General features: G+C 34.0%; 3 protein-coding genes across 3 annotated transcripts; 1 reads left to right on the top strand and 2 right to left on the bottom strand.

The window, feature by feature from the left end:
• Positions 1-957: 957 nt before the first annotated feature.
• Positions 958-2,512, bottom strand: LOC110686449 (gibberellin-regulated protein 1-like). The gene is made up of 3 exons (XM_021863073.1): positions 2,243-2,512; positions 1,584-1,623; positions 958-1,425 (listed from the first exon to the last, which is right to left on the bottom strand). Exons 1-3 carry the CDS (start codon positions 2,318-2,320, stop codon positions 1,244-1,246), a joined length of 300 nt encoding a protein of 99 aa, XP_021718765.1. The 5' UTR covers positions 2,321-2,512; the 3' UTR covers positions 958-1,243.
• Positions 2,513-12,850: 10,338 nt separating this feature from the next.
• On the top strand, positions 12,851-13,989 carry LOC110686322 (17.8 kDa class I heat shock protein-like). Its single transcript, XM_021862912.1, has one exon. It carries the CDS (start codon positions 13,252-13,254, stop codon positions 13,735-13,737), a length of 486 nt encoding a protein of 161 aa, XP_021718604.1. The 5' UTR covers positions 12,851-13,251; the 3' UTR covers positions 13,738-13,989.
• Positions 13,990-15,851: 1,862 nt separating this feature from the next.
• On the bottom strand, positions 15,852-18,031 carry LOC110686448 (gibberellin-regulated protein 1-like). The gene is made up of 3 exons (XM_021863071.1): positions 17,855-18,031; positions 16,418-16,457; positions 15,852-16,304 (listed from the first exon to the last, which is right to left on the bottom strand). Exons 1-3 carry the CDS (start codon positions 17,930-17,932, stop codon positions 16,123-16,125), a joined length of 300 nt encoding a protein of 99 aa, XP_021718763.1. The 5' UTR covers positions 17,933-18,031; the 3' UTR covers positions 15,852-16,122.
• Positions 18,032-19,034: the final 1,003 nt, after the last annotated feature.

The raw sequence follows: 19,034 nt of genomic DNA, 5'->3' as shown, positions 1-19,034 counted from the left end.
TGTTTGAGATAGCTTAACCAGAGACTTTAGCAATTGACTACCTATTTCTCGTGGTTTGACCCGAACTTGCCCCTATTGCTAGGATTGAGTTTGGATTTCTATTTTTGTTGACTTAGGTAAGCTAGTTAACGACCTAGTTTAAACCTTTTGTCATTTATTTCTTGATATTTTTTATATAAACAAGTTACAAGAGCAATACAATTCACAAATGAGGGTTTACGATCTGAAATCGTAACCTATTATACACATGCCCTTAATCTTAACCACTAGGCTAAGTATTAGTAACACTTCATTAATCTATGACAATGTTCTAAAAGTTACACCGGCCCGTAAAACACATATCTTTTCTTAAAAAAAAGGCATGTTAATTAGTTTTCGATGAAAAATTTTCAGGGCAGTAGTTACTTTCTTCCACTTAGATTCAATTTTTATCATTTATAGAAGGTAATTTAATCAATAAAGCTTAAATTACTTTCATTTGTATTGAGGTAATTTTAATTATTTCAAGGTAAATTTTAATCATATTAGGGACAGCTATAAAACGTATAACCTTTTTTTTTTTTGTAAGTTTGTGTTTTCATAATCATTATTTTTTACAATTGAGCTTCCTCTTTTTTTTTTTTTTTTTTTTTGTAGTAATTAAAAGAAACGAAGATTTATACTTTGTTTGTTCAAAAAAAAAAAAAAATCATACTTCGTATATGTCAATTGAATTCTCATCCATTACAAAAATGGATGAAAGTTTATGGCAGAGGTATTTACCCATTGGTTAAGGTAATTTTAATTGAGAAGAAAAAAAAAAGTGCAGGTAGTCATGTATATGATACGAAGTATTATTTTTTGACGGGAGTCATTACCTTCTTTTGAGAAACTTTTCCATTTTAAATAATTTGAAAAAATAACTCAAGAAAACAAAGGGAATTAAAGTGTTAAACAGAGTAGAGCCAGACCAACACATTAGACATGAATCTTTTATTATATCATCATTATTCACAAAATGAACGTACAATCAGTTTGAATTACATACACAAATTAAATAACACAATTGATATACTTCGCATAGCGTAACAGATAAAATAAAATATATGGCACGACAATGTAGTAATAGTAAACACTAAACAATACTTTCTCCATCTCTAAAATTCACCATTCAAACACGAAGAACTTTTAGAGATAGAGGGCGTAAATAACATATATAGTACTAGTAATAAACTACAGAGGTATACATTTAGCTGTAGAAAGTTTAAGGACACTTGCGTTTGCCACCGTGGGTAGTCTGGTTGTAGTAGCAAGGGCACATCTCTTGGTTACCGGAAGTACCCGGTGGCACACACCCGCAACGAGCACAACAGGTTCCACATGCCCTATGACATAGGTTTGGTCTACTGCTTAACCGGCACCTGGCTACACATGCCGCTCCACAATCTGCAGCATCCATACATGAATTAATTTTACAATTTTTTTTTTTTAAAAGAATGAATTTTACATAATACAATATTAATTAACTATATGGTTTAATAATTGCTTAAGTTATTCTAATTGTTAGAATTATATTATCATCATAGCTGAATGTAGATACTTACTTATACCAAGTTGAGACCTCTTTGGACCGTTACTCTCAATCTGTGGGACAAAAATAGTAATACAATGTTTAGTTTCAAATATGATAAGAAAATGTTTTGAAAGAAATACAGGGTAGCAGCATTTTATTTGTTTACTGTATTTACTTTCTCCGCTTACTTTTAGTTGAGACAGTTTAACCAAAAAGCACTCACAATTTTAATCAATTCAAACTGTTGCAATTAATAATGCATGGAGGAAGTACAAAATATGATTAAACAAATTTGAAAAAAGATTATTAATGTAAGAAATTAAAATAAATGTGTTCAATATCAAGGTCATGTATCTATTGTGGACAAGGTAGGTACTAAAAATAAGACATATACCAAAACAAATTAAACAGTCCTAGACACTGTTGACATATAGTCGAGTATTTAGATAGTATGTAAGAGTTGGACTTATTTGCATGTTCTACTTAGATAAGGAGGCACAAGAGTGTTAAAATCTTCATGAAATAAACTTATATAGAAACAGACGGAAACGAAAAGTGTGACCAATATTAAAGAATTGGCTAAGACTAATGGTATAGCTACGACTATGAATACTCTCATCACGAAAAGATCAGAGTTTCATAATCCACGATACCATAACTTAAACCTAATAATATGAATAATAAGCTTACAATATCCTGAGCTTGAACCACATGAAGAAGAAGAAAAGAGAGGACAAGAGTAGCAATGAAAAGCTTGGAGATTGCCATATTAAGTGTGTTAATTATAGGAGCTTCAATTATAATTAATTAGGGAATGTGTAATTAATTTGAAGTGAAGAAAAGAATTGCAATGAGGGATGTATATATAGAGCAAAAAAAGGTCCTTTTATTCTCATGCAAGAGAGGATCCAGCTATAGCTACCAAATTAAAGCACACCATAATTTTATACAAGTATAGAAAACAATAGAAAAGAAAAGAATGTGAATATTTGTTGGTGGAAAATAAAGGAAGTGGGCGCATGCATATAAAATGGGATTAGAGTTTTAGTGGGTAAAAAGTTCTAGGAGCTTCTTAAATAAGAGAAAAACCAAGTCTCCTACCAACTTCTAGTCTTGTAGAAAATTATGTTAAAGTGACACATAAAACCTATAAACGTGTGGGGTACAAGTTAGGCAATGCACTATTGCCACCCATATATGCCATATATTATAGGTACGTAAACGTAATGATGTTACGCTCTTGTTTCCTTAAAACACTAAGAAACCATGGCTCTAAATCCCACCAAATCCATAACCCTTGGTTTTTTGTCTTACCATACCGTGTGTTGATAAATTTTTTGTGGAAATTAATCCTAACATTTTGTTTTTATTATTTGTGACTTTAAATCTTAGAAAAATGGCAAAGAATTGACTTCAGATGTACATATATCTCAATCTAGAATGATCTAAGGTGATTCAAATTAATGGTGATACCCTATTTTAAGAGATTTTTAAATATTCGTCATACATATACTCGTATATATGCTCATTTTTGTAAGAAGGAAAAATCTACACTTGTTATGTTTTTACTTTAGATGATATGGTTGTAAGTTTCTAAAAGATGTTGTAGCCATTTGGGCTAAAGAGTCCAATTTCATGGACATTATCAAGACATTCAAAGAGGCAATGTAAATAAAGTGGCTCAAGGCCAGGTATATTAAATTAAGAGTTTATTTCATATTTAAGCTTGGTATTTGTGTTTGGTGATAGCTGAAGTGCAATTCATTTGACTACGAACGAATACACATTATTGTCAAAGAGAACCAAGTCAACTATTGTTAAGTACAACTTTGCTCAAAATGTGAGTGCAAAGAAAGAGTTACTTGATCTTGAAGAAGCTAATTAAGATTGGTAACGAGGAAACCTACGTTTGCTATGTTGACAAAAAGTCTTTGCTTGTTAACTAAGTTCACCTTGTGGGGGCTTAGTTGATCTCTTTCATTGTTCTATGTAAGCGGCCCATGAGTACAGATCAAGTTCTTTTGTTGTTTTTGTTGGAGCCTAGTTATTGATTATTACTTTTTATGAGGAAGTGTGAAAGATTGTGAGGCGATAAACGATATGTATGTAAGTATGTATTTCAATAACCTCGTAACATCTACTTAACAAAGTTTGGGTTCATATATCCAGTCACTTAAGAGGTTATGTCAATGTGTGTAAGTGTCTAACTAGAAGTCTAGAACTTACAATAACATATTAGACCAAATTTAATCATATCAAGCAAAATTCAGTAATGATTTTCGAATGGATCATATTACTTCATCCCCTTTGACTATCTCTAAATCAATTTAATTATACTCGGGTGCAAGGTATATCCATTATATTTTTGATGCATATCTGAAAGATTCTTAAAGGAGTCATTTTAATTATATCTTTTGTTAATAATTTTTATCTTGTAGGTGGTTATTATAGATAATATTTAGTTGTTATTTATCTTTTAGTTTGATAGATTTAGTTTAGAGATTAGTTTTTCTTTTGTTTTTACAATATTCCAATTTTGCATATATAAAGGGTATAGGTTATAACGTTTTTAGTGATAAATTGACTTTGAGTTATAGTTTGATCAATTCATATGAATTGTTTTCCGCTAGAAAATTGCATATGTTATTTTGCCGAGAAAGCTACCAATTTTAGTTGTTATTAAACCTTGGCTAGGAATAATAACTCCATATCTTATTAGTTACAATTTAATCTTGCTTAGATTAAATTGTTCCATATCCTTTTGATTTAGTTCCTCTATCACCAAATTGTGCAAAATCTAAACTACAGTTCATTAACATCGGAATTTTAGTGGAAACCACAAAAAACCCGCATCAATTTTCAACTAATTTAATATATATATATATATATATATATATATATATATATATATATATATATATATATATATATAGGATCATATGAGACCACCCCCCTTATGTGAGAACCTTATTTTTTGTGAGGACATATTACAACCGTTGGATTAATTGCATCCAATGGCTACAATTTATCCCAATCAAATGTAATTTCAATTACAATTTTCCAGCGTTTTCTCTCTACTCCTTCATTCGACGCGCAAATTTTCTCTCTCCTCCTTCAATTTCTCTGCTCCCTTCTTACTGCTCTCTTCCTTTGCTTTGATTCTTCATCAATTCTGCTTCTAACTTCATTGATTCTTTGTCAAGGTAATTTTCGTTGATTTTAGTTTGATTTTCGTTGATTTTAGTTTGATTTTCGTTGATTAAAGTTTGATTTTCGTTGATTAAAGTTTGATTTTCGTTGATTTTAGTTTGATTACTTAAGGTTTTTGTCAATTTTTGCGATTTTTGGCGATTTTCGAACTTATTAATTGATTTTAGTTTTTATTTTGCTTCATTTGTTAATTTAGGGTTCTTTATAGTGTAATTCGAACTTTTATTTATAATTTCTGAGGTTATGAATGGTTATAGAGATTGATTTTGTCAATTTTAATTGGTACTTGCATTTTACTAATTTGTGCTTAAATTTTGATGCACACTAAGTGTTTGACAATATTCCCCGATGAATCCTATTATTTTATCAATTTCAAATGTAGTACATATTTAATTGATGATCTTCTTATTTAATATTCCCCAAGATTGTATTGAGTCTCGGCTTTTAGCTTCTAAGTGTTGTGACATTTTCAGCATCAATTTCTACAGTTGTATTGATTGTAGGTTGTCTTACATGTGTCTTTAAGTTTTGTTTCCTATTGATGTATGAGGCTTGTTGCCCTCATGGTGTCTTTGAACACTGGCTGGTTTGGGTGTTTTAGGATGTTTACTCTATTTTTCTTGCTATATGATATTTGACCTTTGATCACTGGTTCAATATATGATTAAATGGATATCAGTTATCAAATAGACAAAGGTATCCTGTTAGTGAACTGCCTTGCAGCAGCTTAAGCTAACTTGCAGTATAATTTCAATTCCCATTTTTTAATCTGAATTAATGCTCCAAGTTCTATAGAGGCAACCCTCTCTGCAAATTTAAGGGTACTTATTATCTCTCCAATAGCATTAGATTCAGGATTAATATGCACAAACATCAAAGTTTTAGCTTGTCCTCCTACAAAAGAAGTTACTCATAAGTTAGCAATCAAAGACTGATCAGTCCTCCTACCAGAGAAGGATACTTGTAATTTATACTAAGTATATATTAGTACTAAAAAAAACAGCCACAATGGCTTTTCAAAAAAAGTTGAGTAATGGAGGTACAATATAATCAAAAAAATATTTTTATTCAAATAAATAAAATTGAAGTTGTGATCATAACATCTTTTAAGCTGGTTACCTAAGGAATCCTCCAGGACTTGAGTAAGTTTGCTATTCCTGTAGGGAATATGAGCACTCTTCTGAGCAAGAGCAGAGATGACATCCCCAAGTGCAGAAAGTGATTTATTTATATGTTGGGCTTCCTTGTTTGAGAAAACAGGGACTGCTATCATGTCCTAGTTTATATGGACTATTTAATCTTCTTACTTTTTCTTGGTTGGTAGGACACTATTTTCTCACAGTTAGGATCCTCTGCTTCTTGTTAGAAATGTGGTGAATCCCCCCTTCCCCCTCTTTATTTCTCTTACAAATTTGCTTCTTAATTTGATTTTTCCTTTGTTTTAGTTAGCTTACATTTTTTCGGGTTTTTTTTATAATTGTGGAATTGTTCAGTGTTATGGATTCTTCAGTTGCTATGGATTCTTCGGTTACTAAAGATTATACGGATGTACCTGTGGAAAGGATAATGCACGTGTTTTCTTATTTCCTTATTTTATGTTTTCTTATTAAATGCTTGCTGATTTAATGAATTATTAAAGAAATGTTTGCTCATTTGACAAATGAGCAACTAACTATTTGCTTATTTACTAAATGAGCAAAAAAGTGATTGCTCATTTCCCAAATGATCAAAGAAATATTTGCTTAGTTTACAAATGAGTAACTAATTATTTGCTCATTTCACTAATGAGCAAAGAAATCTACCTAGATGCCTGAAATGGTATAAAAATTGTTGTATTCCTTCCCCTAAACCATTTATGTGGGAAACTATCATCGTCTCTGTTTTTCATATGCTTGCCTTTTCCTGTTTGCAAGTTGGATTGTTGCTGGAACATACTGTTGGCAACCTTGATTCTCTTCATATTGTGAATGTTGTGCCTGATGGACTGGAAATACCTAGGTTAGTATTGTTATGTCCTTGTAGTACTTGTAAATGTAGATGTACATTCGATATAAAGGCCCTTTTTGATCTTCCTCATGCTGATGGTTTTCAGACTGCATTTCGTGTCAATCATTGTATGTCTTTAGTAAGCTCTATATGTCTTTTCCTCTCTGTATGTTGGAATGTCATCCATTCATTTTTAGTCTCTTCCACTTCAGCATCATATGCAACTTCCCATTTCCCATCATCAAATATCTTAAAATTCAAAACTTGCCTTCTTGAATTTTCTCCCGCTTCTCATCCTCAAGCCACCTTTCTGTGATTTCTAAATAACCCGAGTGTTGGATAGGGAAAAAATTCAACATTTTCTCCACTCTTCCATGCTCCATAACTTCCAAGGCCATCTTTGAAAATTTGCACTTAACTGATCTTGCAGTATCATCACAGACTTTGTACTTTAGGCATCTGTAACCACATTCATCTTTCCTTTGTGATACTGAATTTTAGATCTTATTATAATATCGCCAAAATCTTTAAGAAACATTATAGAAGTCAATATTATTATTATTATTCTTAAAAGTACTTCGGTTTACCAGCTCAGGGGATCGATTAGTCAAAATCATAACTGACTATAGAACCGAAAACTCACTCAGACATGGTTATAATGACATTTTAAAGGTAATTCTTCAATTTAGTAGCCTTGCTGTTTGAATCATCTTCACTTTGCACTGAAATTATTGGTTGTTTTGGTGGGAACAACAGGCTGATATCGTCAATCTTTTGGTTAAGTACTACAAAGAAGCAAGGCATGCGGTTTATATGAATAACATAGAGGATGACGCTAGAACTAAGATAGATGAAAAGAGGATGGAAGAGTCCTTTGAAAAACCACCAAGTTTCAAAAACATGGATTTGAAGTCCAAGACTATGGTGGGAGGCAGATGTTGCATATGCTTTGATCCTTTTTCCATCCAAAATGTCTCGGTTGTCATTTTATTTTGTTGTCATGTATATCACATGACTTGTTATATGGACTTAGTCAATACATATAGTGATGAGAATGAAGCTCAGGATGGTTCCCTTGATTCTAAGTATGATGAATTTGATGACGAAGAGAATGGTGAAAGTCAGTCAGACTCCTCTCGAATGCGGTGTTAAAAATTAATATTTATTCTTTACTAATTTGTCAAAAATGAGCAAATAATTTGTCAAAATGAGCAATTAATTTTTTGCTCATTTGTCAAATGAGCATTTATTTTTTGCTCATTTGTCAAATGAGCAATCAATTTTTGCTCATTTGTCAAATGAGCAAAAAAATTCAATGCTCCTTTGTCGAATGACCAAACTATTTAATGTTCATTTGTCAAATGAGCAAATGATTCTTGCTCATTTTGTCAAATTAATACTCATTTGTGAGTATGTTTGAATGTTTAAAATACATTAGCCTACTAGCTCAAGGGTAGAGCATTGTGCAAATGCACAAAAGATGTGGGTTTGAATCCCACGTAGGTTCATTTGTGTAATGAGGAGACACAAGTTTGTATGAGAGTTTAATTGTAACAAAGTTTATATAGTTATAAATCATTTCAAACCATTTTTTTGCTCATATAATTTTTTGCTAATTTGATTTTCTTTATTTTTAATTAATTTTTTAAGTTATTTATAGTTATAACCTATGTAGGAATTGAACCTACATCCTATGCATTTGCATAGTGCTCTACCAGTGGAGCTAATAGGTTTTATCATATGTTATAAATAGTTTTTTTCATATGTTATAAACAATCCACTACAAGAAAACAACTTGATTCCGACGGAAAAAATCCGTCGGAATCATCAGAAATTCCATCAAAAAATGGTCTTCCGTCGGAATCAGTCTGTCGCAAAACACTTTGTAGGAAATTCGACCTTTTCCGACAGAAATTCCGTCAAAAGGCTAGTTTCCGACGGATTATTTTCTGTTGGCGCTGTTTTTGCCTTTTATCGAGAGTCCGTCGGAATATACCTCTTTCGACGGAGTTTTCCATCAAAATATACCTCTTCCGACGGAAAATTCCTCAAAATCTACTACCTTCTGACGGAAATTTCCGTCGGAAAAGTTAATAAAAAAAAAAAAAAAAAAAAAACAGCCCCACCCACCACCCCCACTACCAGCCCACACCACCAGCCCACCCCCTGCCCCCCTACCCACCCATACCCCTACCAGCCCATCCCCCTACCCTCAACCTCAGACCACCACAACCATTATCCCCACATCAGACCACCGAAACCCCCACAACCCAGATCCACCCACAAAACCCCCACAACCCAGATCCCCACCCACGAAGCCCCCCTAACCCACCCCCACCAAAACCCCACCCGCACCAAACCGAAACCACCCAGCACCAAACTCGCACTAGCCCTCACCCACCACCACCGACACCACCACACACCACCACCATTCTAGAAATTCTGTCAAAACCGAAATTAACCCAAAAAAAAACAAAAAAAAGGAAAATCAACCCCAAAAATACGAAAATTAACACAGCATAATAAAAAAATACCACACAAAAAAATCAAAACCAGTAGATCTACATATTAATCAGAATTTCATTAAATTTTTTTAATAAAAACGATGATTAACCAACGAAAATTAAAAGAAATATATAAATATACAATTGTCTAATAAATATTATAAACTAACATTACAATTCCATACAAAATTAACTAGATCTACACTAAACCTAAATTACAAGATCTAAAAAAAACAAAAACCTTGAGACTGGTGGCTCGCGACGGTGCTTGACGGTGGACTAAGGTGCTTGACGCGGCGGCTTCCCGGTGAATACGGAGTAGGTGATGCGTGGCTGGTTGTTGCGGTTGTGTGTGGTTATTAATGTTGTTGTTGAGAGGAGAGAGAAAGAGAAAGGGGAAAAAGGAGGAGTAGTGTGGGCTGCGTAGTGGTGGTGTGAGAAGGATAAGGAGAAGAGAGGAGAAGTGAGAAGGAGAAGAGAAATGACGGAGGAGAGAGAAGGGAGGAGAGGAATTCATAGAGAAAGAGAAGAGGAAAGAGGAGAAGAGAGAGAAAGAGAAGAGAGGCGGAGAGAGAGAAGAGGAGAGGAGAGAGAAAAGAGAAATGAAGGGGAGGTGGAAGTCCGGTTTTTTTAGGGTTAGTTGTTTTTCAATTTTTATTTTTTTTGTTTTATTTGTTCCGACGGATTTTTTCCCTCGGAATTTACAGTTTCCGACGGAATATTCCGTCGGAAGCTGTAAATTCCAAGTGAAAAAAAATTCGTCGAAATATTTCCGAGTGATTTTCCGTCGTAATTTACCTTTTTCGACGGAATTTAAGTCCATCGAAACGTTTTCGTCGGAATCCGGCCTATTTCTTGTAGTGAATGAACAAAGAATTGTTGCTCATTTAATAAATGAGCAAAGAATTGTTTGCTCATTTGATAAATGAGCAAAGAATTGTTGCTCATTTGATAAATGAGCAACGAATTGTTTACTCATTTGGTAAAAGAGCAAGAAATTATTTGCTCATTTGATAAATGAGCAAAGAATTGTTGCTCATTTGATACATGAACAAAGAATCATTGCTCATCACATATTATCAAAACAAGCAGCGAAGTACCTGTGAGTTTTAAAACTTTTATATTGATTTCAGAACAAAATTAAGCAAAAGCCTCCTCCAATACAAGATAGATATGCCAGCTGCAAGTACCTGTGAGTTTTAGACAAGAACATCAATTGCGGCAAGATACGGAGCTACAGTCAGGGTCTTATTAATGAAGTGAACACAATTCTGAATCTTTTTCTCTGCTATAGTCAGAGCACGACAGTATATGATTAACATCAAACCAAGATCCAAATATACTGGATCACATACCAATCAATCTAGTACTTCCAAGAAACACAGAACCCAAATGCTAAGTTTAACGCAAAATTTCATACAAGTATCTAACTGCCCACCTAGTCCCTACAGGTGGTTCATAAAAGATTATGAGAAAAGGCAAGGAAACCCATGGAAACCAATTACCACGACTAAAATACAGTCTACTACTAGACATTCACTGATAATATAGTAGCAAGTCACAGGATTTCTAACAAGCATTTTATCAAACACCTTGTATGCACTATCAGGATATTCATAAGTATCATAAAAATTCACTGAGTTTGTGTGCTTAGGCACTGATAATCTGTTCCACACAAACTCAGCCCAGTTTCCTCAATTCAACCCTCCAAACAACCTAAATCAGCCACCTCCATCTCACACGAACCAACAAATCATACAACAATACATATAAATTTAGAACATAAGCATAAATATTAATTCAAAGCATGTCAAGCAAACAACAAATATTAATTCGAATAGATACAACACAATTAGACTGGTATACAAAATATTAGTCGAAAATCGCCCAAAAAATCATTAAAATCTTTGAAAATATTGGAGTATAAGTTACCGTTGCATTTCAGAACAAATTTCTGTACGAATTAATTGTTCTTCGCCAACCTCCATTCCAAATTTTCTTCAATTTGTTCTTTCGCCAAATTAGGGTTCGTATTTTCAAAAATTCTTATTAAATTGCCCAATTCAACTTATTTTATATAAGTTTATGAATAAAATTCGTTGAATTTGAGAAAAAATCAAAAGGAATCGATGCGATTTGCTTTGATTTGGAGCAGTTACAATGCATTTTAGAGAAAAATTGGTGGTTTTAAGAGAGAAGATGAAGGAAAGTGTGAAAGTGTTTGATGAGAGAGAAAATCAGATATTTGTGTGAAAGTGTTTGATGAGAGAGAAAATCAGATATTTTGGGTAAAATATGAAGTTGGGCAGTTTCATTATTTACACTAATGCCATTACTTGTTCTCCGTTGATCTTAACCGTCTACTTTAATCTAATCTTACGGCTTAGATTTGTTCTCATATATTAGTTCTCACATTTTATACGTTAGGGTTTAACTAACCACTAACAATTTGAAGTAAATGCTCCTACACACCCTATGGCTTCAAATTGGGTTACAATGACCATTTAATCTTGATGGAAACTGCTAATGTTGTAACAACAATACAATTTTCTTTCTTTCTTTCAATAATTTGGCATATTTCAAGTCAAATACTACCCTTTGGAGGGTTGTACAAGATTTGTTTGTGAGTGTTGATATAGAGAGTGAAAGACATATAATCAGATATGCACGTGATGAGTGATGATGAGATAAATAGAGAAAAACGTCAAATTGAAAAAGAAATTAAAAAGTAAGGAAATTTTGACATTTGCTACCAGCGAAAGAAATTTGGTTCATATTTGCTACCTGTTTAATTTTTTATTTTATCTTACTACCACCCAAATCCCAAAATTATAGATATCACTACCTGTTGCCTTATGCCGTTTTTATTTCCGTTAGTGGGGCCCAACCACCGTCCAACCACTTCACTGCCACCTTCCAGCCACCTCTCCATCCCCAGCCACCTCACTGCCACCTTCCAGCCACCGCTACATTTTCAGTCACCCTCACTGCCACCGTCCAACCTCCCTTTCCCCCATCAACGTCGGCGCCCAAACGATCCCCCAATGCCGGCGACCCCACCCCACTCCCTTTCCCCCATCAAAGATGCCCTGAAACCACCCTAAACAGATAAAAATGAAACACTAAAACCCGTTTGGGGTGGTTATAACGAAACCCCCACCCCGACACCACCCATTCCCCCTTTCCCTCAACTGGAACGGCCCCTCTCCCCTTCCCCCACCCTAAATTGACCCCCCTCCCCTTCCCCCACCCAAAAACCGACACCCCTATCCTAAACCCATTCCCCGAAAACACCCTAAACGGGTTTTGGGGTTTCGTTTTCACCCGTTCAGGGTGGTTTCGGGCAGCTTGGGCGGGGGAAATGGAGGAGGTAGGGTTCGCTGGCATCAGGGAACGTTTGGGCGCCGGCACGGGCGACGAAAGCCAACACGGGGATGGGGGAAGGTGGCTGACGGGGAGGTGGAGGTGGCTAGGAATTTATTTTTAAAAAAAAAGTTTTTTTCCTTTTTTTTTAATAAATTAAATTATAATTTAATGAAATAATGGGTCCCACTTAACCGAACCCTAACAAATTCTGTTAAGTGGTAGCAATAACTATAATTTTGGAATTTGGGTAGTATTAAAGTAAAATAAAAAATTAAACATGTAGCAAATATGAACTAAGATTCTTTCGCTAATAGCAAATGTCAAATTTTCCAAAAAATTATTGGAAATAAAAATTCACTACAGTAGTATTTCATTCACATTGGAAAAAAGTTCTAGAAAATACATGAAATCCCTGTTATCTTCCATCACTCTGTTTTCCCGGCAAATCAAGATAACATCGATTCAAAATCAGAAACATTCTGGAAAAAAACTAGAACTTTCGATTTATCATCTATAAATAAAATCCAAAGGTCTACAATCTTTTCATTAGAAACAAATATCAAAACCTCAAGTACCATCGATTCTAAACACCTGAAAACAACAAATCAACGATCAATTGAAATTCCTAAAAGAATGTCGCTAATACCAAGCTTTTTCGAAAACCGACAAAGCAACATCTTCGACCCATTCTTTCTTGATTTACGGGACCCTTTTCAAGCTTTCCCCTTCAACAACAATACCTCTCGATCGATCTCCTCCACTGGCGGCGACACGGCTGCTTTTGTGAGCACCCGTATTGACTGGCGAGAGACTCCGGAGGCCCATGTATTCAAGGCGGATTTACCCGGTTTGAAGAAAGAGGAGGTCAAGGTTGAGGTTGAAGATGGGAAGGTGCTCCAGATCAGTGGTGAGAGAAACAGGGAGCAAGAGGAGAAGAATGACAAGTGGCATCGAGTTGAACGGAGTTCTGGAAAGTTCCTAAGGAGGTTCAGGTTGCCGGAGAATGCGAACATGGAGGAGATCAAGGCTAATATGGAGAATGGTGTTCTTACTGTCATTGTTCCTAAAGCAGAGGAAAAGAAGCCTGAAATCAAGTCCATTGATATTTCTACTGCTTGAATAAGTTAATTAATTAATCACTATAGTAGGCACTTTTTAAACATAGTATGGTGATTTGACGTATGTTTTTTATATGTAATTGTGGTCTTGTATTTGTAATCAATTTGTAAGTTGTTAATCAATGATGAAATTAAACAAATTGTTTTTCTTTTGAAATAGGTCTATTGAAGGAGCATTTTTCTCTACTCGTGTTTTTGCAAGTATTTTTCTTTACTCGTGTTTTTTAAACTTTAATTTGACAATTATTTGCAACATGTCTATTACAACTACTGTGTGTGTTGTATCTTAACAAAAGAAGATATAGAAAGAAGCCAAGAAGGTGCTTATTGGTGAGTAACACAAAGTAGCACTCATAGCCACAAAGGCCGAGTTATTTGAATTGAACAACAAACTGTGTCATAAGGGCAATACAAATTACAGATGAGAGTGGAAGAATTTGAGTTTGTGACCTGTTGTATAAAGTTACTCAGTCATAACTATTAGACCAAAACTTCATTGGAATAAAATGTTTACCTTGATGAGTTTGAAAGAGATGTAAACGGATTTTTTTTTTTTTTTCAATGGTTCAAAAAGGAGGCTAGTTCCCAACTGACTCAAGATTACAAGAAGAATACTTCACTCTCTTAACCAAACTAATACAAGAACTAAATAGGTGATTGGGATTACAAACACTATGAACTGCTGGACAAAGTATATAAGGGGATTGAGAAGATCTATTGTCGGAATTAGCCATAAGTTGTTCCAATTAAACTTGTTCCCTTGCGTTTTTTTATCCTGCAAAAACAAAAATTGTGATACCTTTTACCTTTCTTGTTCTTCACCCTTGACCTGATGGGCCTTCCATATTTTCTTTGCGTGGCAGATAACGTAAAGGTAAGGCGTAGTGGAGAAGACTGCACATGGTCGAGATCGACAATCATGATATCTGCGTAAATAGAACCTACAGACTCCACTTCTTAAATCTTTCGCAGGTATCTCGCTCCCCTCCTTGATGTTTGACCCCTCGTTGCTGCTAGAAATTAGGCTAGTGGGTGGTTGATCATCTAACTTCTCAACGACAACGGTATTGGGCTTAGGAAGCCTAACAACATGGCTGCCCACGGCGGCATCCAAGGGTCGCTTGGCATTGTTCCTTTTTCCCTTTCTGTCGCGACTCCTCTTTTTTGGACTCACCATCCTAGTGTACGTGCATGGACAAGGTTTCTGGAGTTTTGTAGTCCTTTGCATTGTGAGATTCAGCTCGCCCGTCATAGGTGGTCTTTTCCTTTACTCGTACAGTTATCCATGAAACAGCAGAATGTTTGAAGAAACTCAAAGTTTTCCCTTGACAGAGATCTGAATAAGACAACTTAGAAATCTTAAGGGATTGATTACTTCTCAAACCGTTGAGGAACACACGACATTTCCTCGTTCCCTTGTCCTCTTACAGTAGTCTAGTAAACGGATTTGTTGACTATTGTAATTCGGATTATAGAGGATGCTTGAATGATTGAAAATCTTTGGCACAATCATGAGTTGACAATCTCAATCCTAAAAATTGCCCAAATAGGTTTGCATGGCTAATTTTTAAAAAGCCAATTAAAATTTATGTATGTAGTAATAATATTATAAGAAGTTGGGTGATAAGTTAAGATCGAGATAGGGAAACTAAAGCTAGATTAGAATAGATGTAGAGATATCTCAAATCTAGAGCTTGATGGAACTCATGGAAGTAGGATATAGCTTATACTTAGTCGATTCGTGTAATCTTTAAGGGATAAGGGGAGTAATGTTCCTATCAACTTTGATTATAACGGGAAGAATTGATTGGTTTAGTTAGGTTAGGTATTAGGACTATGACACCCTAGCAAAGAACTACCTTAACCATATTAATTTTTTGAAAATATCCATTTACTAATTTTAACATTTCTCTCTTTAGCATACGCATAATGGACCGATAGGAAAAATCAAGCGTATATGTATAAGTTTCTAACTACAACTGACAATCTCATAACATATTAAAAAAAATGACTTTAAATCATTAAACCGAAAATGAAGTCCTAATGTGATATAAAATAAACAAGCCGAAGGTGGTACACTAACTTGAAGAGAGTTTTTAATAAGGAGGCCAAAGATCAAGACAAGAGACCCAATAATTTTATTATATTCGATCATTCACAATAGTGAACGTATACAATAATTAAATAGCATTACATACATACAATGATATAATACTCAACCAACAAAATGAAAAGAAACACAATACAAAAGAGAATAAGATATAATAGGACATGAAAGTGAAAGGAGAAACAAATAATTTGATCGAGCTCAACATAGAAAAAGTACGTAGTAACACTAGTAAGTTACATGGGTTCGGAGTTGAGCAATCATTTTTTCAGGGTAATTTTAAGGGCACTTGCGTTTGCCACCGTGGGTGGTCTGGTTGTAGTAGCAAGCACACATCTCTTGGTTACCGGAAGTACCGGGTGGCACGCACCCGCAACGAGCACAACAAGTTCCACAAGCCCTGTGGCATAGGTTTGGCCTTCGGCTTAACTGGCACCTAGCCAAACATGCTGCTCCACAATCTACACCCATAATCACATAGATTAATTATATTAGCTCAATTATATATATGTTAAGAGTAATTAATCCTTATATCAATTGTAAAATTAATATGCATGCTTGCATGAATACTTACTTATGCCAAGAAGAGACCTCTTTGGACCGTAACTCTCAGTCTGCATACAATTAAAAGTTGTACAAAGTAAGTTCAAAATGTGACTATGTAGCAATTTTTTAAAAAGAATATTCGTATAATAGTATAAATGCATGGACGCCGATTGCTGACTTTGCTTATTAAGAGCAAAGGACCACTCTCACGCGGCCGCGGTCACAAACCCGAACCGCCAGCCATGTGGAGGCTAGGGGGTTTTCAAGGGTAGTTACCCCTATGCTTCCCAAGGCCAGTGTTTTCAATGGTCCTACCGTTTCAATAGATGTACCCATTTTTAAAAATAAAATACCCCTTTTTTCCGTGTAATTACAGTACTTAATTCTCTTAAAAATAAGAGTCAACAATAAATTGATACATCAAACAAAAACGGAGGGATTGATGTAATCCGAATTTTTTTTATATGGTAAGAGGAACATTTTTCAATTTCTAATAATTTGAGTCATTAATTACTCTTATAACACTTGTTGGTATAAGACTTTAGTTTGATGGTATTATCTTAATACCAAAAAAGAACATTATTGATGAGGGTGAAGAATAGCTCAAGTGGTTAGAGCTTTCTTACCGATTTCAGGAGAACCTGGGATTGATTCTCACCCCCGCCCTTTGTGGCTCTCTAAACTCCAAAAAAATTTGCGTTTGTTGATAATAAGGTAGGAGTATTTTAATATCATGATAAAAGACAGATAAATATATGTGCCCCTAAAACAAGTTAGGGTCACATATCATTGGCTTTATTCTTTATTTTTTGGAAGATTCCACTCCAATAAACTTTGCGTTCGTGTATGTGGAAAAAACAAATACCATGTATACAGCCAAATAATTAAGAGTCCCGATCAATAAAGAATATATCACCAATAATTTAGTATATTATAAAGTATTAATATATATACTATATTCTATTGAAAATGTTTTAAGTGAGACAAATATAATTGATGTTCCTGTCTTTTACATGGACAAGTAAGGTACTAAGAATAAGACACAACAAACCTAAACTTGAGCAACATTAGTTACTTGTCAACTCATCGACCATATCCTAGTTATGATAGAAATTAGAGTGAGCTAATAGTGTTTATTAAAATAAATCTTTTAAAATTTATTATCATGTTTATAGAAATATGAATGATAATATGGCGGAAAATATGATTTTCTTATAATATAAATGAAGATTAGTATGTGTTATACATGAATATAATAACTATATGATGAAAATATGTCTAGTTATATGCTATGAAAAATAAACATGTTTAAGATCGATAAGAGTTCTATAAGGAATATGTATATGTAAGCACTGATAGATGTTACAATAGTTATGACAATATTGTAACGAGTGTCTATCAAGCTCAGCTCTCAAGTACGTTCATGTTAAAGAAACTTATTTGATATGACTATAAAGAATCTTACCACTTCGTGAGCTTCGGCTACATGAAGAAGAAGAAAAGAGAGGACAAAAGTAGCAACAATAAGCTTAGAAAAGGCCATTGCTAAGAGAAATAATTTGTATAATTAAGATGAGCTAGTTACTTTGTAAGTAAATTTAGAGTTGAGTGAGGAAGAGATAAGTAAGAAGGGTTGTATTTATAGGACAAGAAAAAGATGCTTATATGCCCATGCAAGAGAGGATACAGCTGCCAATTGAAAGCTAAGCATACCATAATATATAAATAAATAAATAATAATAATAATAATAATACAAAAACAAATTAAAAAGTATGTGAGTTTTAGTGGCTGAAAAGTAAAGAAAAAAGTGGGCATATGACAAAAAGTTCTAGGAGGTTCTTAAATGAATGCAAGTATAAAAGTTAAGCAGCCTCTTACCAACTTCTGGTGTTCTAAATTAAGTCTAGTCTAGAGAATCAATTAAAGTGACTCTAATAGTACAATAGTAGTTTCTTCTAACTCTTATCATCTCTTATTACTTGTGATTTTATTTTGGATAAAAAAAGTCAACGCACTATAGCTAGGTAGAAGCCAATTATACTAGCCAACCCTATGATGTACAATTATATGATGTTGTTTTCTTTTTATTAGGTTGCTAAATTCAATTAATTTGTTTGCTTTAACCATTATTAGGATAAAGCTAATCATTGTTGATAACTAATTCGATTTTAATAATAATCCCTCCATATTGTAAGGGCATACTACTTTTGGTTCAACTTTATGGTTATTTCTATTTAGAATTTGATTTATTAATTTTTATTAAAGTAAATCATCATATTATAAATGGCCGAAAAATCCTAAAATTATCGATAATAAGAATTTCGCCACATTTCTATATGTAGCAATTCAGTTTTATCTTGTTAATTCCTAATATATTGGCAAGCTAATAATTGTTGATAACTAATAGCTGTTGTGAAAAATTACTACCATCTTTTTTCGAAATTAGCTAGCTAAACTAAGGTGTCACTCAAAACTTTAGAATTCATGTTTTACATTCATAGTATCCGTTTAGACCTCATACGATCAGTAGAATCTTAGAAGAGGATATTAGAACTGTTGCTTTACCATGTCTAATCCTTCTATAATTTTCCTTTTTGTTTGTTATGTTGTTTTTTCTTTCTCGTCTGGATCTTTCCTTATTTGC

This window comes from Chenopodium quinoa, unplaced genomic scaffold (assembly GCF_001683475.1).
Source record: "Chenopodium quinoa cultivar QQ74 unplaced genomic scaffold, ASM168347v1, whole genome shotgun sequence".
Taxonomy (NCBI): domain Eukaryota; kingdom Viridiplantae; phylum Streptophyta; class Magnoliopsida; order Caryophyllales; family Amaranthaceae; genus Chenopodium; species Chenopodium quinoa.
This window is presented reverse-complemented; position numbering and strand designations above follow the sequence as displayed.